This window comes from Suncus etruscus, chromosome 4 (genome assembly GCF_024139225.1).
Source record: "Suncus etruscus isolate mSunEtr1 chromosome 4, mSunEtr1.pri.cur, whole genome shotgun sequence".
Classification (NCBI taxonomy): Eukaryota; Metazoa; Chordata; class Mammalia; order Eulipotyphla; family Soricidae; genus Suncus; species Suncus etruscus.
Window position 1 is genome coordinate 152938443 of NC_064851.1, and position 25369 is coordinate 152963811.

At 34.9% G+C, this 25369-nt stretch overlaps 1 protein-coding gene across 1 annotated transcript in view; it reads left to right on the plus strand.

The window, feature by feature from the left end:
• PSD3 (pleckstrin and Sec7 domain containing 3) overlaps positions 1-25369 on the plus strand; it is a 319295-nt gene that overhangs the window by 15976 nt on the left and 277950 nt on the right. Inside the window, 1 exon segment of the mRNA XM_049771803.1 lies at positions 16184-16292. Coding sequence (XP_049627760.1) covers positions 16184-16292 — 109 coding nt within the window.

Here is a 25369-nt window from a genome sequence, read left to right on the forward strand (position 1 = left end):
TGTGGGTGAAATTGCCCTCTTGTAATGAGTCAGTAGTTAGGTCATAGCCTGAAGTTCAATTGGGAAGAACTTTCTGTTTGCTTGAAGAATGAAGATTTTAAGAGGGGGACGATGAGTATTTTTTTTTTTTTACTGAAAAAGAAATGGTAGGTTATATTAGTTTATATCTTCTGGTTTAGATCCTATATCATCTCCTGAATTTAATTTCCATGATATTCCGTGATAAGTTGTATAATTATTTGCCATTTATTTTGACAAAATATGAGTGAACTGTATATTTGTATAATAATTAATTATAACTAAATACAAGTACACAATTAAATTCTTAGTAGCATCATAAAAAGTAAAGCAGAATAAAAGACTAATTTTTAAGAATGTATTTTATTTAACCCTGAATATTTTAAATGTCATCAATAAATAGGTAAAAGTTATTGAGATAATGTGTGTGTGTGTGTTTTGGTTTTTGGGCAACACCTTGTGATGCTCAGGGATTACTCCTGGCTATGAGCTCGGAAATCATTGCCTCCTGGCTTGGGGGACCATATGGGATGCCAGGGATTCAACCAGGTCCATCCTGGGACAGCTGCGTGCAAGGCAAATGCCTACCGCTGTGCTATTGTGTGTATTTTTTAAAGCTAGAAATTTGACTTTATTTTGGGGGCCGGTTTGTTTTGTATGAGACCAACTGGGGTTTGATCTCTGGCATTTCATATGGTTCCCCAAGCACAGCAGGAATGATCACTAAGTGCTGCCAGGTGTGACCCAAAAACAAAACACTTGTAGAAGTACCACAGTTTCTTTAGCTGCCCATCTGTTGTTGAGTATCAGAGTTGTTTCCAGATTTTGGCTATTGTCAATAGTGCTGCACTAGTTAAAAGTGAGAGGGCATAGGAGTCCAGAGGGCATTTTTGTATTGTGTTTTTTTGGTTCCTAGTATATGTCTCTAGGACCAGTATTGCTGGATATTATGGGAGCTCAATTTCAAGTTTTTGAGGATTACCCATACTGTTTTTCAGAAAGGTTGGACTAGACAGCATTCCAACCAGCTGTGAATGAGAGTTCCTTTCTCCCACATCCATGCCAGCACTGGTTGTTATTGTTCTTTGTGATGTATGCTAGTCAACCTACCCATTGTTTTTCACATCTTGGTTTATATCTCGAGAACAGCCAGTCTACAGAGCTAGCCAAGTGCAAACATGGTGACTGATATACATGTCAGTGTGTACAGCTACATGTCTGTAAACATGGAAGCTTTTTAATTCATTTTAGGGTTCCTCAACCCCTCTTAGGAATTGTTAGATTTTTTTTTCTGTCCATTTCATAAAATCACACTATACTGTCAATTTTTTTGCAATTTAATTATCATATAGTCATTCTAGTGCTGATGTTTATTTTTACAATTTAATAAAGCGATAGACTAATTTGTGGTAAACTGGACAGTTAAGTGTATGAGGCCTGAGGAATATTGCAGAGGCTTAGTAGACTTACTTTAGATGTCAGTGGTCATGAGTTCAAATCCCTAGAGTCCCACATGTACCAAATGTGATTCTGGCAGCTCTACTGCTTAAATCCTTCTGTTTATGTCCCTACTGCCACCTTAGTTTCAGAGTTCACTGCAGCCACAGATGTACCCATAAAAAAAGATGCTTGATGATAAGAAAGCAGTATTATCAAAAGCCAGTTAACTGATTAGCACCACAACTGTAACAGATGTGCCTCAAATAAGAGTAAACCCTTTAAGAGCAGTTTGCAAGTACCAACTATGAATTTGTGAATTTCAAGAAAAGATTTTAGGAAAAAAAGAAAAGAAAAGAAAAAGAGAAAGGAGTTTGCAAAAAAGGTATGTGAACACAATAAGTTGATGTACAGCTCCAGGGAGCACCATAACTGAAAAAAATGCTTGAGCACTACAGCTAGGCATGAAATCTTTGATCATTATAATAAACGTCAAGTCTTAGCAGTTGAAGGCATGACTTTCATTTTGCTCTTAAGCTTCCATTCTCATTTTATTGTTGTTTTGGGCCATCCTGGTGATGTTCAGGGATTACTATAGGTTTGACGACTATATGGGATGCTAGGCTAAAACCTTACAATAATTCCCAGAGACAGAAGAGAGGAGGGCTGGAAGATCCAGCTCACAACATGAAGCTCACCAAAAAGAGTGATGAGTGCAGTTAGAGAAATAACTACATTGAGAACTATCATAACAATGTGAATGAATGAGGGAAGTAGAAAGCTTGTCTCTAGTGCAGGTGGGGTGGGGTGGGGAGGAGGGAGAATTTGGACATTGGTGATGGGAATGTTGCACAATGGTGAAGGGGAGTGTTCTTTACATGACTGAAACCCAACTACAATCGTATTTGTAATCAAGGTGTTTAAATATATTAATTAAAAAATAAAACCTGAGTTGCCCATATGCAACACAAGCGTCCTATCTGCTCCTCTCATATTTTTTTCCTTAATCAATGAGATATTTTATTAAGCCTGAGACACATTTAGTAGGTTTGATAATACACATCTGTCAAATAAAGGTTTATTGGCTTTGCATGTTTTAACTTGACATCCTTTTCAATAATTTCCTAAGATTTATGTACTGTTTTTCTATACTTCTAGATGATTTAATTTATTTTGCCATCTTAGATTTGCTTGTGGGGATTAAACCTCTTCACTAATGGTAGAAAATAATTTTAGAGCATAATTTCACCCTTGTACCAGTCCTGAGTAATAAATTATCTTTCTGACTACGTGGTATTTCCTCTTGCCTGGAGATTTGATACATGCTGTCACTTTTAGGGCAGGGGGTGATGAAGTGAGAAAGAATAAATCTTTCCCAGGAAAGCCTTTTACCTTTTGTGAAAGCCCTAGTAGGGACACTGGTCTTGAAGGGCTTAGCCTCCTTTCCTCTGTACCTCTCCCTGCATTCTAGTTGAAAAACTACTCATGGTCATTGGCAGGATGTGCTCTTTCACCTTCAGAAGAATAAAACCTGATCAGTATAATGGTATGTATAAATTAGATCCAATGTGTTCAGAGAGATGTTATTTCTGAATGAGCAATGAATGAAGTCACTGTAATAGAAAACAGCAAAGTTTAAAATAATGTTGATATTTAGAATAGCAGGACTGAGGGAGGTGGAAATGAAAGAGGGAGAAATATAATTTTAAGTTTAAAAATTCCATTGAAGTATAATGCTTGATTGTTAGTGTAGTCTAAGAAATGAGTTAGGCACACTTAAAAATAGCTCTCTGCCATGAATGAACCTTTTATGAGCTGAGTTTCAATGAAGAATAAGTTGGTAATACAAATTGTGTCCTAGTGGTCTTTTAAAAGATTATATGGTTGAATTTAAAATAATCTCAGAGCAATAAAAATATCAGACTTAAAAGCAATGCTAATTTTAGCAATAGTATCTGTTATAGAGCCTAATGAAGAATTGAATCTCACTATGCTTATAATTGGTTTTCTTCGAGTTTTAAAGTATGCAAAAAACTAGCTTAGATGTAAAAATGTATCCTACTGTTTCTGAATAAGTTGAAAATAGTTATAGACACAGGAGTCTTTCATGCTTTTTGGTAAATAACTGGCCAGTTCCGTGCCTCTTAAATCACTCCAGTAACTTTGGAGATCAAGGGAGGCCTACCAAAGAGAAGTTAAGAATATTTGGTTCTTCAGAGGAAGCACTGAGAAGAAAATCTGTTTTAAGAATTGGTTATGATCTATCTTACTTCTCAAAGTAAAAAAATTAAGCATTTCTATTTTTAAGGTATATATTTTATTTTTCTGTAGCATAGAAAGTGTTTTTAGAATAAAATTATTTCTTAGTGTTAAGTTTATTCATATAGAAACTATATTTACATTTAGTTTTGGACTTCTTCCAAAGCAAAGGTCCACTGTGAGGATTCTAAATGTTATAAAAAACACTTGTAAGTTTTCCCATGAAGGAAAATGTAGGTCAACTTCAGAAAACTAAAGAGTAAAAATAAACTAAACATAAAAATCCTAAACAAGGGGCCAGAGAGATAGCATGGAGGTAAGGTGTTTGCCTTTCATGAAGAAGGACCGTGGGTTCAAATCCCAACATCCCATATGGTCCCCCATGCCTGCCAGGATCGATTTCTGAGCGTGGAGCCAGGAGTGACTCCTGAGCACTTCTGGGTGTAACCCAAAAACCAAAACAAACAAAAATCCTAAACAAGAAATAAACTAATCATAAAAATCCTATCCTCTCTCATTCTTTTTCTCTCTTTTACACACAGACACTCATACATTTACTTTTTGTCATTAATTTAGTGTACACACAATTAATTTAGATAGTATACACACAACTTGTTTATACATCATTTTGTATTCTACACATGTAGTTTTCTATTTTGCTCCTTTCGCTTTTTTAGAAATTATTCTAGTGTACGATATAAAGTTTTTCTTGTATTTTAAAAAGATCTATTATAGTTATAGTTTCTTTTTGGACCACACACAGAAGTGCTCAGGAGTTACCCTCAGCTCTGTGCTCTGGGGTCATTACTGGCAGTGTTTGGGAGATCATATGGGATGCCAAGGATCGAACTGGGGTTGGCTGTGTGCAAGGCAAATGCCCTACCCACTGTACTATCACTCCAGTGATATTAATATTTCATTATATGTGTATAATTAACCATACTCCTTGTAATTAACATTTAGGTTTTGGATATTTTGCTTAAGTAAGCATCATTTAACCATTCTCTTTGGCATGTTGGGTTTTTGTAGAATAGATTTCTACCAGTAGAATTGGTACAAGAGTTTATAAATTTCAGACAATTTCATTATGCCAATAGTGACTTCCACCTCACCATGACAAACATCTGACATTTATTTATCACAGTTCAGTTTCTTCATTCTAATTCTTATCTCCAGTTTTGCTTATTCTCAATACTTTGAGAAGCTGTGTTTTATTTTTTGGAGAACCTTAGGAAAGCCTTGGAAATGGCTGGGGCAAAAGTATTACCAGATAATTTTTAGTGTAAGTAATTTTATTACATCAAGTATTAAAAATGATTGTTTATCATTGTGGTTTATTACTTTCCATATTGTAAGCCAAAAATTTAAAGCTTGCCTAGGTGAGAGACTTAGACCTATCATTTTTGTCAGAAGAGAACTAAAATTTATCCAAGATGAAGGTTGTCAAAAGAAGAATGTTTGAAACTCTAAAGGTTTGCATTAGTTCTTCCCTCTTATTCATGATACACATGTCCAGGATGATGAAAGGCAGCAGAAGGATTTGTAGCTTGCTTTCTGCCAAACTGTTAAAATGACTTTCCTGTTTATATCCTTGGAGGAGCCACACTACACCTGTGTCCCTGGGAAGAGTGCTTTCAGGAAATGTACTGAGTCGAGAGCAGCTGGTTGGGAAATGAGAATGAAACTCCAGGGACTTTTAAAAAAAAAGAAAAGAAAAAGGCCATTCAGTTTTGTGATCACACATTAGCAATGTGTTAGCAGCATGGTTGGATAGCAAATCAGTTAGGAATTACCATGCGTTTTCAATCTTTTTTAATCTTTATTACAATTTTTACTTTGGGCCTGATGTCTTTTTTAACTCTCAGAAGTCAAGATTTGATCTTTCTGCTCTTAATTTGTCTCTTAGCTGCTATTTTTTTTCTCTACTCTTGAGAGACTATACTAGGAGCATAATAGCTGGTACTAGACTAATAGTGAAATACTCAGGCCATTCCCATCCAAGCATTATTGTTTTTCCTATTATTAATGCTTTCAAACATAATATAAAACAATTCTATATTATGTATATTATTTTGAAACTTTATATAGTAACATAAGTACAAGTAATGTGTAGTTTTGTTTGTTTTTGGAGCAACTTCTGTAAATGCACAGAGGTTATTTGGTGGTGTTCTGGGGACTATAGGAGATTCTGAGGAATAAACCTGGGTCAACTTTGTGCAAGGCAAGTACCTTACCTATTACACTACCTCTGGTACCTGTTTTTCAGCAGTATATATTTTTTTAAATTAATGTCTTTATTTAAACACCTTGATTACAAACATGATTGTGGTTGGGTTTCAGTCATGTAAAGAACACCCACCTATATCAGTGCAACATTCCCAACCCCAATGTTCCAAATCTCTCTCCTTCCCAACACACCCCCGCCTGTACTATAGACAGGCTTTCTACTTCCCTTATTCATTCTCATTGTGAGAATAGTTCTCAATGTAGTTTTTTCTCTAACTGCACTCATCACTCTTTGCAGTGAGCTTCATGAAGCGAGCTGGAACTTCCAGCCCTCCTCTCTTTTGTCTCTGAAAATTATCACAAGAGTGTCTTTCATTTTTCTTAAAACCCATATATGAGCAAGACTATTCTGCATCTATCTCTCTCCCTCTGACTTATTTCACAAAGCATAATAGATTCCATGTACATCCATATATGGGAAAATTTCACGACTTCATCTCTCCTGACAGCTGCATAATATTCCATTGTGTATATATACCACAGTTTCTTTAGCTATTCATCTGTTGAAGGGCATCTTGGTTGTTTCCAGAGTCTGACTATGGTAAATAGTCCTGCAATGAATATAGGTGTAAGGAAGGGATTTTTGTATTGTATTTTTGTGTATATTTGTATTTTGTATATCCCTAGGAGTGGTATAGCTGGATCATATGGGAGCTCAATTTTCAGTTTTTGAAGTAATCTCCATATCGCTTTCCATAAAGGTTGGACTAGACGGCATTCCCACCATCAGTGGATAAGAGTTCCTTTCTTTCCACATCCCACCAGCACTCAGCAGTACATTTTTAAGTGAAAGAACAAAGTGTATTCAGATCAACTGTATTAAAAAGAATGATATAACAATTACCTTGTCTTAAAATTATTTAATTTACATTTATATTATACTTAATTTATATTAATTTATACTACTTAAATACATTTATTGTAAACCTTTGAAGAAATATACAAATATAAAAACATATATTTGTATATATTTTTTTTGTTTGTTTGTTTTTTTTGGATCACATCAGGTGACACTCAGGGGTTACTCCTGGCTATGCGCTCAGAAATTGCTCCTGGCTTGGGGGACCATATGGAATGCAGGAGGATCGAATCACAGTCCATTCTAGGTTAGCTCGTGTAAGACAAATGCCCTATTGCTTGCACCACTGCTCCAGTCCCTACATTAGTTTCTTATATGCAGTAATATATTCTAGTGTCTTTAAATAACAGTAATAAACTCTTCCATTTATTGGTGCACTCATTTAAAAAAATCTTTTTTAGGTATTAGGGTTTACCATTCTGTTAATGTTACTTTCATGCATGTATATATTGTATTCCACCCCTACCACCAAAGTACCCACTTCTCTCCACTAACACCCCAAAGAACTCTCCTGATCCACCTTCCTATTCCATCCCTTGGTTTTGTGGACCAGTTCTTCAGTTTTGTTGCTTTTGTTATTCTTGCATGTTGGGGCCAATCAAAACACTAATGAGAGAGGGTGAGAAACAGCATTTAATTTCTGGAGAGGCAGAGTAAAGAGGCCAGGATCCTTAAGCCCAACCCCTAGGGAGAGGGAGAAAGGGAAGGAAGAAGAGAGGGAAGGAGGAAGAGAGGGACAGAGAAACAAAGACTGATATGGATGTGGTTATTTAATTTTATGCTGTATTTGTTGATAAGACTATTTTGCTTCACCACTTGTAACCATAAATTTGGGGTTTTAATTCAGGTATGTAAATTTGTTCCAGTAGTCTGTGAGTCTGTATTTTGGTACCATACAGTTTTGACTATTATAGCCTTTATTATAATTCAAATTTGGTAAATACAGTATGCTCTGTCTTTAAATTTTTTTTATTATTGCTTTGGCTTTAGGGGAAGTCTTTTTGTTTCATATAAATTTTCAGAGAGTTTATTCCAACTCTTAAGAATGAGTGGCCCCCCAAAAAACAAAGAGAATGTTATTGGAATTTTAATGGGAAGTGCTTTGAATCTGTATACTGTCTTGAGGAAGGAAATCATTTTGACAATGATGGCTCTTTCATTCTATGAACAGGAAATATTTTCTCTTCCCTTATGATTCTATTATTTTAGCAGTGATTTACAGTTTTAATTATATATATCTTTTATCTCCTTGGAAATTTGTCTTTGATATTATTTTACACAATTTTTTGAAGGGGATTGTCTTTGTAATTTCCTAGTTTAGTGTTTTCTTTTTTTGTGGGTTTTTTTTTTTTGGAGGAGGTCACACTTGGTAGCGCTCAGGGGTTACTCCTGGCTCTATGCTCAGAAATTGTTTCTGGCAGGCTTGGGGGACCATATGGGATGCCGGGATTCGAACTAGCCACCTTCTGCATGCAAGGCAAGCTCCTTACATCCATGCCATCATGGTCTCCAGCCCCTAGTTTAGTGTTTTTATATGTAAACGTTACTAACTATTGTGAATTAATTTTGTAACCTTCAGCTTGACTCTTGGTTTATTGTTTCTAAGTTTTTTGGTGGAATCCTTGAGGATTTTTAATATATATTATTATATTATTTGACCCGTTTACTTATTTTCCAATCTGGATCTTTTTGATACATTTTTCTTGTCTGATTTATGTGGCAAGCACTTCCAAAATTATATTGAATAAGATTAGTGAAAATATACATCCTTACCTTGTGTCTGACCTGAAAGGGCTTTCAGTTTTTCCTAATTGAATAGAATTTTGGCTGTGCGTTTGTTGGAGATGGCCACTACTATCTTAAGGTGTTTCATTATACCTATATTTTGAAGTTACTTTTAAAAACATGCATTTTTTTTATCTCCATACACACATACAAAAATGAAAGGTAGTGACAAATGCTCTGAAGAACACAATAAAGAGGATGAAGAAGAACACACATGTGTATTTCCATAAAGATTATTTTGGTTTTGCTTTTTGTGACACACCTTGTGGTGTTCAGGCCTTACTTAAATTTTCTTCACTTAACTCATATTGTGCTTTAATAATTTCCTGCAGATGAATGCAATCATTCTACGTCTGTCTCTCCCTCAAACTTATCATACTCAGCATGATACTCTATATCTTTTCATGTATAAGCAAATTTTATGACTTTATTTTTTCTACCAGCTGAATAATATTTCATTGTGTAGATACACTCATCTGTTCTTGGATTATTTTAGATTCTGGCTTTTGTGAGTAGTGCTGCAATGCCTTTTCTGCATTGTATTTTTGACCTGAAAACACAATATTCAAAGGAACAGTATTGCTGGGTTAAAAGGAAGGTCAATTTCTAGTTTTTTGGAGGAAATTTTATATTGTTTTCCAAGAAGACTATTCAGCAAGCTCTGCCAGTCTTCCTCTCCTATAGTCTTCCTCCCTTTCCTTCTCCTATCTGCCTTTCAAACTACAAGTCCTCTAGGCTTCACAGTTGACAGTAAGAAGGAAGAAAGGACTCTGTCTTTAGATACTCCTGATAGCAAGTATAGGGAATTTTCCTCTTTTAGCCCTCTTTTCTAGGTGGTGCCCATCATTACTGCATTGATCTCCAGAACGTAGTCACATATTTCTATTACTCAGAGTTGCACCACTCTTTGGAGGATAGCATTCCTGTTTTCCCATGTGGTAATGTTTATTCTCGTCACTGATACAGAGAGTATCAAATTATTTTTTTTTTTATAAAAACTTTGAGTCTCCGGGCCAGAGCGGTGGCACAAGCAGTAAGGCATCTGCCTTGCCTGTGCTAGCCTCGGACGAACTGCAGTTTGATACCCCAGCGTCCCATATGATCCCCCAAGCCAGGAGCGATTTCTGAGCACATAACCAGGAGTAACCCCTGAGCATCACTGGGTGTGGCCCAAAAACTACCAAAAAAAAAAAAGACTTTGAGTCTCCAAAGCAAGGTTTCTTATTGGAGACATCAATGAAGTCTTAGAATGTCTGAATGAAGTTGATACAGTTTTTATGGTCTTTGATATATCTATCAGTCTATCACTACGAAGATGGTATTTTTTCAGTTGTCTGGTATGTTTTTATGGTCTTTGATATATCTATTAGTCTATCCCTCTGAAGATGGTATTTTTCCAGTAGTCTGGTGTATTTTCAGCAAATATAGTGAGGTTTTTTTTTTGTTTGTTTTGTGACTTGGATTGTTTGTTACTCTTTAGCAGGGTTTAAGTTACCTGCCATCTTTTACTATTTTCATTTTGGTTTTCACTGTTTTTAGCTTTACCTTTGCATTATGCTAGGTTGCCATAGTGAAGCACCACAGACTAGGTGGCCTTGACAGAAAAGTTATGTGCTCCTGGATCTGAAATATAGAAGTCCAATATCAAGCTAGATTGTTTCTTTTGAGACTACTCTCCTTTGCTTGCTGATGACTGCTTTCATTCTCTGTCTTCATATGTCTTTCCTTTGTGTGTATTGTATTACAAAAATAATATTTTTAAAATAATGATATCATTATATCATTGAACTAGGACTAACTTACATTATCTTAGTTGTAATCACCATTTTAAAGATCTAGTCCCTAAATAGTTACATCTAGAAGGTTAAGGTTTTATTTTAAGAATATTTTGGGGACACAATTCAGTTTATGAAATGTTAACTTGTATTTTCATCTTCTTTAGTGAAAAACTTGTACTGTATTGATTTGGCATCTGTACTCCCCTGTTAACATGATTTTTGCTAGGTAGTGGGAGCAGATGGGATTAGACAGTAATGCATGTGCTGTGTGAATGTTACCATCCTTAGTGTTGAGTGAGTTGTGAAATATTTCACAGTATTTATTTTAATTCTTCTCTAATATGAAATAAATCATAGTAATCAGCTCTGACCAAAAGCTCTAGCAAACATTCAACATTGAAATGGAAAGCATGAAAAGTAAGGAGTGTGACACTCCTTTCTGTACTTGCATTTAGGCTTTCTTATTATGCCTCATTCTTCTTTCCCATACCACCAGAAAGTTACTTTAATGTCTAAGGGTGCTGATAGCTCTCTACTCCTTTCTTCATTTTTTTTGGGTAAAATTAAAGAAATTCACGTAACATTAATAATACCCTTTTTCCTAAAGCTAAATGATAACCAGTTGGATCTAGAGAGTTGAATAGTGTAAGTGAAAATTCTTTGAAAATACTAGAAGTTTTGCAAATTGTAAAATTGAAATTTTAATGGTCTCATCCACTATATATTGGATTAGTGTCTTTAACATACTATATGTATTTGTTTTGATGATCATGTTATTGTAATTTTATTTATGTAACTTATCTTACATATTTGTAATGAACTCTTGGAAATATGAAGAGCCATTGCGCTTTACAATTAGAAGGAATCTATAGAGATAAATGTGAAAACATATCAGTAACAGCTGAAGTGCCAGTGTCAGCTGAGATCGATGGTTTATTTGCTAATGCTACTTTACATGCCATATTATTAGTAGGGTTTATCTTTCAAAAATACTGTGATAAAACAAAATATGTATTACCAATTAATAATACGGAACAAAGTAGTAGTGCTAAGTCAGTTAGGCCCTTCATCAAGTTGATTATTTTAAATACAAATCTTCAAATAGCTTCGATACTATTAGAGATAGGCTGAAGACTTATAACCTTTGGCATACTAAGAAGATATATCAGTGGAAATCAAAACTTGATGTGAAGCTGTGATTCATACATTTTTGTCCTTGCACCAATTTCAACTTGGTAAATTGTTGGAAATTGCAAATTTTCAGATCAAGTATTTCAGTTTATGATTCAATAATCATAAACTCTATTAAATTAAAATATTTCTAACAAAATATAATTTAAATATAATGCTCATTAGGCCAAAGGATTATTGTATGCAGTTTGGGACACACCTGGCTATGCTTAGGGCTTTCTCCTGGTTTTGCACTCAGATTATGCCTAGCACTATATGTTGTTTAAGAATTAGAACCCTGACTGAATACAAGACAAACACTTAGCATCTCTACCCTACTCCAACACATTTGGGCATAGATTCATTGCCAAAAATACGTTTAATGGATCTTGGAATTTTATAAAAGTTATGCTTATCTTGCTATGCACCCTTTCTTTGATATTTTCAGTTTATTTATTAAATATGTAGTGGTGTGTTTGAACTTAATTTATATAGAAGTCTGAACATCATACACATAACTAATTATCTAAGCCTCTAAAAGGCCAGGAACAAATGATATGAGAGCCCGTACTCTAGACCAGTGTCTCAATCTTTTTTGTATCTTATTGTCTTCTTCCTCCCACTTTTTATTGGGTTTTCTGGAGTGTAGGAACTACTGGCAATTCTTAGACTGAATGTGCAGGCCAGGTGGCCCAGTGATCAGCCTAACAATGCAGTACAGCTCAGAGTTGACATTGCTGAAGGCTTCTAGGGTAATAGCTGATGGTTTCATCAGACATGCAGTGCTAAGAATTGAATTCAGGCTCTTATAAATGCAAGGCCATTCAAACTATCTCTCTGGACCCAGTTATTAACTTATTAATAGTTTGTTAAAGCTTTGCATTACTTGTGAGAATGGCATCTCTTATTTATTTATTTATTTATTTATTTATTTATTTATTTATTTATTTATTTTAATTGAAGCACCATAATTTAAAAAGTTGAGTTTTAGGCATAGAATGTTTTAGCATCAATCCCACCATCAGTGTTAACCTTTCTTCCCCAATGTGCCAAATTCCACCCTGCTCCTCCTTCCCCCTCCCACTTGCCCTCTTAACAGGTTGTTAAAGTTTGGATTTTGTGGTTTTAGAGTCCTTGTCTAGAACACTCTTGGTCCCAGAGTATAGTGAAGTACATTTTGGCTACCAATATATACTATAGTACATTTTAACATAGCAATGTACATATTATGTAGTAATGTAATATAGTAATATGTGTACATTTTAAATAATTATAAAATTTAGTGGTGGTTTTGAGAACTAACATTTTAAAACAGAGATAATAGTGCTTCACTATTTGTAGTGATTGTTATTTAATGTGAACTTAACTAATTTTGATTAAGTTCTTAGAGGTTCTGGAGGACAACGTGGGTGATGAGGATCTAACCCTAGCCTTCTGCTTGCAAAGCATGTAGTCAGTCCATTAATGTAAATGTGGCTCTTAACAATCCTGCAGAGAAGGAATCTTTCCTTCCTTCCTTCCTTCCTTCCTTCCTTCCTTCCTTCCTTCCTTCCTTCCTTCCTTCCTTCCTTCCTTCCTTCCTTCCTTCCTTCCTTCCTTCCTTCCTTCCTTCCTTCCTTCCTTCCTTCCTTCCTTCCTTCCTTCCTTCCTTCCTTCCTTCCTTCCTTCCTTCCTTCCTTCCTTCCTTCCTTCCTTCCTTCCTTCCTTCCTTCCTTTCTTTCCCTCTCCACATAGCACATTTCTTTCTTTAACCCTTAAAAGAACCTTTCTTTTGAGAAATTTCTCAGAAGGCTCTCTGATAAAATTTCTTGTTGAAATTTCTTAAAGTTGGTTGCTTTGTCTGTGGTATCTTTTCTTATTTTCTGGCATCCTAAGAATAGAATGTTTTTTTCTTTTCTGGAGGTGTTGGTTTTTGGGACCATACTTTGTGGTGTCCAGGGATTACTTTCGACTCTGCGCTTAAGTATCCCTCCTAACAGGCTCAGGGAGTCATATGGGATGCTGAGAATCAACCCAGGTCTGTCATGTGCAAGGCAGAATTGCTGTTTCCTAACCTCTCTATTATTACACTGGCCTGTTATAGTTCTTTACAACTTTTTGTTGTTGTTGTTGTTCTCTGTCATATTGTGGGACTAAAGAGACCCAGTAAAGTAACAAAAAAGTTTCAAAGGAAGCACAGTGAAAGAACTGATTCACACCACTGAGCTAGTACTGTTAAGATGGGGCGCGGTGGGGGGGGAGTAATCTGTGGGAGTGTGGAGGATTTGAAATGGAAGGGCATTGGGTTCTTGAGGGAGAGATGTGGGTACAGTGGTGATAGATGTACAATGGGATTTTGTGCATGAGGAACCATTATTAACATTGTAAACGACAGAATCTCAATAAAAATAAATTTTATAAATGCTTTGTTGTTTTAACTGAAACTTAGGATTCTCAAACAAAGGAAGTCATCTATGTGTTATTAGCACAATTGCTGCCACCATCTAATTGTCACATCTTGCTTTTACAGTAATAATGACAGTGTTATACTCATGTGATAGTTGCAGTTCATTTTTTGGAAAAATTGGCATAATATTGGCTTTTGATCACGTGATGAAATGCAATATTAATAACATTATCTCTCTATTCATGCTTATCTCAATTCACATTCTCAGTTGCTCAAGTCAGATTTCTGGGGGGTAATCCTCTAGGTAATGTGTTTTACATTTGGAATTTTAACATACGATTTATAATTTAACAGTTGTATAATTTTGGACAAATTACTTACTGGCATGTTTCTACCTTTTCTTTACCTATGAGCCTGGAATGATACAATTTCTACCTCATAGATTGATCTGATTTAATATAATATAATATTGTATTAAAACAGTGTATGTCCTGGAAACAATTATCACTGAGGCCCAGCACCAGTTTCTTGTCCAGAGTTTCAACTATCAGTTTGGAACCATTTTAGTGCATTCTCATAAATCCTTTTTTGTGAACTCTACCTCTATATCTTACTGTTTTGTGACCAAATTGCCCTCTTTTTAGTTGTTTGGACAGTCTAGTCATTTCATACATTAAGATCCTTGTTATTAATAACCTTCTTTTGCTTTAGATGAATGTTTTATTCTCCAGCTTCTGTTCATTTATTATCTTCTCAAGGAATCTTTCCTAGCACCCTACATAAACAAACATAGGATAATAAGTTTATTATATTTTTATAATTTATATAGTTCTTACTATCCTGAAGACCCATCAGCATATCAAAACGTTTTCCCTTCTGTTGGGGAAAACAATAAGTAACAACTTGTAGCTGGCTATTAAGCAAAAGACAAGTTTTCATCTTCTTTTGACATGAAATGATCCTAAGGGTTGTTTGAAGAAATTGGTGTCGTAAAATTGTTGGGGCTATCTCTTTAATATTGGTATTGAAGAATAAAGAAGACCTATTCACTGAAGCAGTCTGTAATGGGTTGGTGGAATTAATCATAACTTGTTTTCTCCTCACTACTGTCAATTATTACTGCTGTAGAGGATGTCATAGAAGTCTTGATGATTTCCTCTTTGAAGTATCATCTTGTTGCTGCTGAAACCCTTCATGCTGTCTCCTGTAAAGAGAATTACTACCCTGGCATGAGACAAGATCATGCCTCATAATTACAGGGTAGAAACAGTGTGGGGTATGTGTGAATCCTGGTTAATTTTTAGATTCAGAGTGAAGAGGCAGGAGAATGTCTCTGACTGCATAAAGGCAAATTTCTGTTTGTTTTCACTTGCTACTAACTAGTCTTGGTTCTGAAAGAAGGCATTACTGACTTTTTAGTAGAAAGGTAATTAGAACTTGCAATCTTGATAGGAACCATTTTCATGGTCAGTTTTATAGTTTTTATTTCAAATAAGGAACTTTTAGGAATTCCAAGGGGGACACAGGATGGATATTCAAATTTAGGACAATTAATTTAGATGAATTACTTACACTTTCTTCTAAGCCCTTTTTGGTAGATTGTGATTCCTGATTATGTACAAATGTAGATTGTTTTGGTGAAAAGTTCTTTACCTTAGTATAGTTTAGCATAACCCATTCATAGCAATATTTTCCCCAGGGACTTTCGGTAATGACAATTGCTTGGAAGGTGATACATTTAAATATTAAACAAAGTTCTATAAGTGTAGAGAACTGAAATAGACTTAAGTGAAAAACCTACCATAATTCTCAGTCAACCCAAATTTTTATATGTTTTATATTTCCCTATCAATTTCATGCTTTATATTGTAAGCAAATGTAATTATGTTATCATTTTATGCTTTATTTTTATTTGTTATTATTTCTGAGTTTGAACTAAGTACCTGGGGGTACTTAGGGTTTACTTCTGGCTCTGCACCCAGAAATCATTCCTGGCAGCCTCAGGAGTTACTGCTGGAGTGCTGGGTCATCCATGTTTAAGGTTTATATGCTATTTGTTATACTATTTCTCTGGTCTCGAAGTCTCATTTTTAATATTTTTATAGTATTGTAGGAAGTAACTTTGTCATCATTGCTTACCTAATATTTTGATATTTGCTTTGTGACATACTTTAATAGTATTTTTGTTTTCTTCTAATTTTGCAGGCAGAAACATTTGTTTGGGCCAGCAATTCATCAACCCATTCCCAGAGTGTTGCTAAAGCCAAATATGAATTTTTATTTGGCAAATCTGAAGAGAAAACTCCAGATACTAGTAAGTATTTCTCTATAATTGTCCTTTGGATAACAGATATGAAGTACCACTGAATTTTATTCTATCTCTGTAGCTGAGAATATTTCAAAGCAAGAACTGACTTGAAGTGATCTAGAACTGCCAATGACTTACATACTATATTTCTGAGTTCATTTTAGAGTGATTGTTCTGGTGACTAGTTAAATTGAACAGATTTCATTAAGTTAGGAGAGAAAAATTATTCAATTAGTTGAGATATAGTATTATTAGCTTCCATTTAGAGTCATAGAAGGAAATTATGAAAAATTGCAGAAAAGGAATAGTACTTACAAGTAGGAATTGTAACTTGGTTGCCCGATTTTTGAGTTTGAATTTTGAACTTGTAACTTATGAAATATGTGATTAAGTTGTTCTTATTGGCTTTGGTTTTGGTTTTCTCATATTTAGATAGATTTTAGTAATACTGTGTCTCAGAATTCTGTTGAGGATCAAATATTTTGATATATATGTATATTTGTTATATATTTATAAATATATATGTATTATGTAAAACCACCTAGAATTACTAATGGGTTTTAAAATGTCTTATAATAACTTTTGCTGGTGTTATTATTGTCATTATATACATTATATACTAATCTTATATTCCTGCCTTTTGATATTGATTGTAAGAAGTACAATTTCTATTTTTCTTTTGAAAAAATAAGCTAATTTTTCATTGATATACTATAGTTTTCAATAGTTGCTAGATTGTTTTATACTTGCTTTATTTATCATTCCTACCACCAAAGTGTCAAAAACCCTTAACAGCTAGTTCTAAAGTCTTTCTCTCCCGGTGTCCCACCTTTCTCTTCATTGTCAGTTTACTCTTCTGTTGGTAATGTCAGTATTTGTTTCTTTTGATTATCAAGTAACTTGTTTTAATTTTTTAAATATTTTATTTTTGAGTAAGAGCATCTGGTATTTCTTTTTCTTTCCACTTTACCTAGCATGATGCCCTCCATTTTCATTCATCTTATAGTGAACTGTAAGCATTCATTTAATATCTGGAGTTTAATTTTATATACCACAGTTTTTTTAATCTATTCATCTGTTATTAGTCTCTTGGATTGTTTCAGATATTGACTATTGTTAATAATGCTGTGAAAAGTATAGGTGTGTATGCACCTTTATGGATTAATATTTAGTTTTTGTGGGTTGATGCCAAGGAGGACAATATGAAAGATATATTCTTAAAATTTTGAAGTTTCCACATAATTTTTCATAAGGTAAACCAGATTATAGTCTATTAAAATGAGTAAGTATTCCTTTTTTTCTGCATCCCCAGTCGTGCTTGCACTTGCAATTTTGGTCCCCACATAAACCCCATACTAGGTGGTGCTTAGGGCTAACTCCTGGTTCTGCAGGGGTAATTCCTGCTAGTCTCAGTGGTTTTGGGGATCAAACCAGGATTTTCCACATGAAAATACCCTACCAGAAGTACGATTACTCTAACCCTAATGTCCCCCCACTTTTAATGATATATAATACTTTCATGAGTACATCTTTCCAAAACCACATGTACCACCAGAGTACCTTCTTTTCTCTAACAGTGTCCCAGAGATCCCTTCTGCTTGCCATCTTTACCAACTCAGGTAAGTATAGGTCTGAACACTAATTTTCCAGTTATTATTTTTGATCATTTATTTTTTTAGTCTATTATAAATTCAGACATTAGAGAAATTATTACCTGATTTTTTGTTTTATTTACTTCATAAATCATTTACAGCCTAGTTTTATATATGAGACAAAATTGCATGATTTTATCTATCCTTACAATTAGTGGTATCTTATTGTATACCAAAACTTCTTAATCTCATAATCTATTGTTGAACACTTTGGTTGTTACCAGATCATGGCTATAAAGAGCCATAACTGGCTATTAGTGCTGCATTAAGCACAGGGCACAAAAAAAGTTTTTTGGTATATTATTTTTGAATACTAGGGATAGAAGCTGAGATGTGAAACTACTGGATTATATGTAAACAGAATTTATAGTTTTTTGAGAAGTATCCATGTTCTTTTCCAAAGAGATTGAAAATGCAGCATCCATCTCAATAATGAATGAGGGTTTATTCCCCCACCCACATTAACCCCGGCACTGATTCTGATTTTTTTAAGTATGTGCCAATTTGACTGGAATGAGAAGTTATCTCATTATTATTTATATTGTAATTTTCCTGATAATAAATGATGAGGAACATTTTAAAAATATACCTATTGGTCATGGTATGTTTTCTTTGAGGAAGTATCTGTTATTCTACTCTTCACATTTTATGATGAAGTTAACTCTTTTTGATCTTTGTTAGTGATTTAAGCATCTTGAAAATTAGTTCTCTGCTTCATGTATGATATACAAACATTTTTCCTGATTAGTGAGGTGCATCTTTGTTTTAGGAATCATTTCTCTTACTTTAATATACTTTTGAATTTTGCATAGTCATATTGCTTATTTATGCTTTTATTTTCTTTGCCAGTTTATTTCATTGAAGATTCCTCTGCTATCAGTATAGTTGAGAGTTCTGCCTAGGTTTTTGTCAGTGTGTTTAATAGTTACATTTTTAATATTTAAGCTTTTAACATTTTAAATTAACCTATGTATAGGTTATAAAATAAGGATCTAATTTAATAATTTTTTCACATGGCTAATTTGTTTTCCTAGCACTTTTTATTTAAGGGGCTTTCCTTACCCAATGTTATGCTCTTCACACCTTTGTTGTATATTAACTGTCCATACATTGAGGTTTATCTCTGGAATATCAATTCCGTTTCATTGATCTGATCACCTGTCCTTATTCCAGTATCATGAAATTTTATTACTATTGCTATGTAGTACTTAACAGAGTGATTTTTTACAAACTTTTTCACAATAGAATTTTAGACATAAAATATTCTGACACCAATTGTATCACTAGTGTGAACTTCCCATCACCAATGTCCCCAGGTTCCCTTATATTTCCTAGTCAACCTTCTTGCAAGAACCTTTTAAGTCTGGTTGCTGTAGCTTGGGTTTCATGATTTAATGAAAGTTTATATCTGTTTAGATATAAACTTATATATCGCCTTACACCACTAATGTACACCACTAATGAGGCCATTGATCCCACCACTGTAACCACCCATTTACCTCTTTTTACTTTCCATTTAATTTTTTCCCCTTCTATCCTGTCCTTATAATTTCTATAATCTACCTTCCAGGTAATCTTGATACCTTTATTTGATGTCTTATATTCTTTTGTCCTATTATTTCTTATACAACCAATAAGAGAGATAATTTTGTACCAAAATTTATGCAAGTTCTTCCTTCCTCTTGAATGCTTGCGAAGCTGTAAATTTTCCTCTTAACTGCATTTGTTGAGTCCCACAAAAGCACAAAATTTGTTTCTTCATTCTCATAGCTTTTTTAAAAAATATTTTATTTTTCTCAGTCATCTTATCTGAGTCACTGGTTATTCATCAGTGAGCTGTTTTATTTTTAAGTGTTAAAAATTATTTTTCCTTTTCTGTTTGTAATTCACTTCTATTTTGTGTAAATCATGGTTAAGTTTTAGGCAATGTTGAAGTCTCCCACTACTGTTGTGATGCTGTTGATGTCATTCAAGAGTTTTCACAGTTGTTTTAAGTATATTTTTCATCTTCATTTATTTGAAGGCTCTTTTTAAACTTCTGTTATATGGAAATGTTGTGCTACTCATCTTCCATCTCACTGATTCTGTCTTCAGTAGCTGTTATTCTACTAGTGAAACATGTTAATGAGGTTTTCATTTCACCTATCAAGTTTTTTTTTTTTTGGGGGGGGGCCACACCTGGTGACTCTCAGGGGTTACTCCTAGCTATGCACTCAGAAATCGCTCCTGGCTTGGGGGACCATATTGAACACGGTTAATCCTAGGTAAACGCGTGCAAGGCAAAGGCCCTACCACTTGTGCCACTACTCAGTCCCCACCTATCAAGTTTTTAATTTCTGTTATATCCATTTAAAGCTTTCTCATTTCTTCTCATATCCTCTTCAATCTTACTGTCCATTCTATTGCTTATTTGAGTTCTTTGAATGTCCTTAACAATTCCTCTCTTTATCACATAAGCTATATAGTTGACAGATATTCAGAATATTGGATATTCAGTTGGATCTTCGAGGGTAAAGGGGGTTCTGCATTGCTTTCCTATTGTGACCTATGTACTTTAGTGATGTTTTTATATGATGTAATGGGGCTTACTGACTAGAAGAAATCCGTGGCCATGGAATGAAGCTAAGCCACTGAGCTGACGTAGGACACTTCTCTGATGAAATTGATCAGGTCAGTGACTCTCCTATGCTACCAGTGCCCATGGCCATCCTGCTCCCTCTGAGCTCTCCTCACTGTACTAAATATGTTTAAGTTGAGGCTGCCTAATTTGCTGGGCGACTGACCTACCTGGCTCAGGAGCTTCCTTGATGAAACTTGATCAGGCTGCTGAATCTCCTCCCTCTTGCCACCAGCCCATGGTCTTACCTCTGTATCCAGATTTCTTCAGAATTCTTTTCTATTTATTTTAACTTGGGCTTCACTTAGCACTGGCTCTATGCAATCATGTTTTTATTATTCATGACAAGTTATTTGTATGGTCAACATTCTAGAATTAGGTTACATAGTATTTTTTTGTTAATTTTTTGAGGGGTTCCTGTATGGCAATATATCACAGTTTCAAATTCTCACATTCAAGACAAAGTCTATTATCTTTTTGTGAAAGTGGAGCCTTTTCTCACTTTGTTTTACATTTTCATGACATGGTGATGTACCTTTTTCTATATGCGCATGGATTTATAACACCCTTGAAGAATTTTCTTCTAATCCTTTGGTTTGGTTTGTGTTTTTGTCATTAAATCTATGTGTTTTTTTTTGTCTATTGATTCTTTATTTTCTTTTTAGTAAATGAGAAACCATTATTAACAGTATTATAAACCACAGAATCTCAATGATTTTTTTTTTCAATCATCCTGTGGAGACAAAGTGATTGTGCAGTGGGCAGGGCATTTGTCTTGAACAAACTGATCCAGGTTCAATTCCCAACATCTTATGCCCCAACCACTGCCAGGAGTGATAGTTAAAATAATGACTAATATTCCCTAAGCATCATTAAATAGTATAAAATATCTGATGAAGCTTCCTAAATGGTTCCAGCTTCTTCTTAAAGTCACCAAATTTTTTTAATTTTAAAATTTTCCCTTTCTTTTTTTTTGAATTACAAGTTTTTCACAGATATTTAAGGTACATGGTGTCAATGAATTAAGACAATTTCCACCACCAGTGTTGACCTCCTTCTGCCACTGTTCCCAGCATGCCTCCCATTAGCCCCCTGGACTGCTAGTGTAACAGGTCCCTTTTGTGTATAGCTTGTTGTAGTTTGGGTCTTTTGATTCTATTGCTTTTGAAAGCCACTATTTTTAAATAACAATTTCAGTATACAAAGGAGGATAAGACCATGCTCAGAACAAAAATAACCTTTGTCAGGTGAAGCTAGATATAGTGAGTCTATTACTTTTAGAATAATACTACAGTTAAAGTCTTAAAAAATTCATAAGCACAGAATTAATTTATTTTCTGACTTTGGGACCACATCTGGCTATGCTCAGAGTATACTCCTATTTCTGCATTCAGATCACTCCTGGTAAGCTTGGAAGAGCATTGGCATGCCAGGTATTTAACCTAGGTCCGCTGCATATAAGGCAATTGCCCTACCCACTACATTATTTCACTTTGGGCAAATGTAGAATGATAAAAAAATAATTTTTGATTGATATTCTGTGGTTAAGAATACTGCTATTAATGGTTTGTCATTTACATAATCCCAATACCAAACCCATCACCAATATACTCATCTCCCTCCCCCAAGGGAGCAAAATGTCTGTTGCCCTCAATTTCTTAAGCTGTAGGTGAGAGCCTGTTTTCTGGTTCTCCCCACACACCACCTTAAAACCAACCATATCCTCTCCAACCATACTTTGTATGCATTCGGTGCCAGTTTCTCTCCTTGTTCCTTTCATACTGCTTCTTTTGTGAGTCTGTGAGGTTACACCATGACTCTGGTTGGTCCCTAAAACACACATGCTTGGAGTTTGACACCTAACATGTCCTCCTGATAAATCTTCTAAGACAGTGGTGGCTTCTAGAAATCAGAACTCATAAACAGTAGTTGGCAGTTGTGAATGGGACTCCCAGATCATGTGGGTCTCAAACCATGTGGGTCTCAAAACTCCACAATAGCACTGTTGAAGCAATGGGGAAAATGGGTGATAAAAAAGGAATTTAGCTGCTTCAACAGATAGGGACAGAAATCCAGTTAAGCCTTCAGGTATATCTTGAAGGCTTTCTATGCTGCCCATGGTTAACATCACCACAGTCCTCTTTTTTTTTTTTTTTTTGTTTTTTTGTTTTTGGGCCACAACCGATGATGCTCAGGGGTTACTCCTGGCTATGTGCTCAGAAGTTGCTTCTGGCTTGGGGGGCCACATGGAACATCATGGGATGGAACCTTGCAGTCTGTCCTAGGTTAGCACGAGCAAGGCAAATGCCCTACCGCTTGCGCCACTGCTCCAGCACCACCACAGTCTTCTTGACACTCACTGAACTAAAGAAATCACTGGAACAAAAATTACAATAAACTCGAAGAAAGATTCATATAAAAAATGAAGAATTAATTGAAGCTAAACTGAAGGAATTAAAGACTTCACTATCAGACATCTACTTCAGAATGAAAGAAACCTAAAATTGAATCATTGACCTTGAAGACAAGAGATACACAGCATAATAAAGAAGAGGTAGTAGGAAAGATATTAACATATGAATAGATGGCTGGAGTGATAATACAGCAATTAGTGAATTTGTCTTTCTAATGGCTAACCCAGATTTAATGTCTAAAATCCCATATAAACCCTATAGAGCACATCAAGTGTGGCCCCAGGAAACAAAAAATAAAGAAAATTTATGATATTGAATGAACAATATAGCAAGAGCAACAATATGAAAATTATAGGAATTCCAGAAGGAGAAAAAAGAGAAAAAGAGAAAGAATGGATATTAGAAGAGATAAGAGCAAAACACTTCATTCTGAGGAGGAAAGAGAACTCTTGCTCAGATCCAGGTCCAGTGAATCCCAATCAAAATAGAATGGCAACAACCAAAGAGATAGATTACTTAGAGACTACAAGACTAAAAGAGAGATGCCACACTTCAAATACAAAGGAACATTTTTTTAATAAAGGAGTTTTTTAAAATATTTTTATTTTTTTATTTTTATTTTTTTTTTTTTGGTTTTTGGGCCACATCCATGTGGACGCTCAGGGGTTACATCCTGGCTATGCGCTCAGAAGTTGCTCCTGGCAACATATGGGGACCATATGGGATGCCGGGGGATCGAACCGCGGTCCGTCCTAGGCTAAAAGCGCAGGCAAGGCAGGCACCTTACCTCAGCGCACCCCGCCCGGACCCTAAAATATTTTTATTTAAGTCACCATGATTATAAACATGTTTTTGTAGTTGGGTTTCAGATATAAAAAAAAAAAAGAACACCCCCCTTCACCAGATTACATAAACTTTATACCATATCTTTTAAATCAAACTTTATAACCATGAAGGAATTCAGAGTGCTGAATAAAAATATCCTTCAAGCACGAGTTGTCTATCCCAGAAATTGTCAATCAGAATTGAGGGGAAATGGTAAAAACATTTCTCAAACATCAATAGATGTTATTAGTTTTTATCCAAACAACTCTGCAGTGTGTACTGAGAGACATGTCTATATCAATTGTTGCACTGCAAAAACCAATTATAAATCCTTATAGAAAAATAGCAACATGCTTCTTTATACCAGTAATCTCTCTAAATAATAATGAACTGAGCAATCAAAAGACATAGGTAGCAAGATGCATCAGCAACCAAAATGCAGCTTTTACTTATGGAAATCATTTTAATTTTCTTGATATCTTTAGCCTTAGAATGAAAGGATTTTATTTTAGAGTATCAAAAAGCTGGGATGGCCATACATGTAGCAGAGTACATCGAATTCAAACAAACAAAAGTGATTTAAAGATATAATGGTTAAGGGGCCTGGAGAGATAGCACAGCGGTGTTTGCCTTGCAAGCAGCCGATCCAGGACCAAAGGTGGCTGGTTCAAATCCCGGTGTCCATATGGTCCCCTGTGCCTGCCAGGAGCTATTTCTGAGCATACAGCCAGGAGTAACCCCTGAGCATCGCCGGGTATGGCCCAAAAACCAAAAAAAAAAAAAAAAAAAAAAAAAAGATATAATACTTAAGGTAGATCAAAAGAATTTAAGTCATCAGTATATGTATATAAAATGAAGGGATCAGTAAAATTCATAAGGCAACTATTTTTTTTTTTGAGGGGGGTCACATCAGAGGTGCTTAGAACATACTCCTGGCTCTGCACTCAGAAGTCGCAGATATATTTAAATATTTTCCAGTTGGGAGCTATGACAAGCATGGATACAGAGGTCTCTACAGAATCTTAGAGAATTATATTGAACAATTTATTAAAAGGATTATACATCTTGATAAAATGGGATTAATCTCAGGGATAGCTCAGCATTCCTCAATAAATTATTTTAATACATAATATCAACAAAAGGAAAATAGCATATGAAATAAAAATCAGTTAATGAACAGGGAGGTTTTTTTTTGACAAAATTCTACACCCACTCTTGACAATAAATCTATAAAGATAGGGAGATATCCTCTAAGATGGTAATGATTATTGTAACAAATTCACCGCCAATGTCATTTTCAGTGCCAAAAAAACCTGAAAACCTTCCATGTGGGATCAGGCACAGGACACTGGTGTTCATTGTTTGAACTATTATTTCATATTATTTTGGAAGTCCTTGCCACAAAATTGTGCAAAGGAAATAAATCAAAATAATACGATTTGAAAAAAAGTAAATCAAGCCATTATTTGCAGATAATGTGATAATCTACATAAAGTACCCTAGAGACCAGACTATAAAATGTTATATGCAATAAACCATTGCAGCAGAGTCAAAGACAGTAAACTCAATTCATAA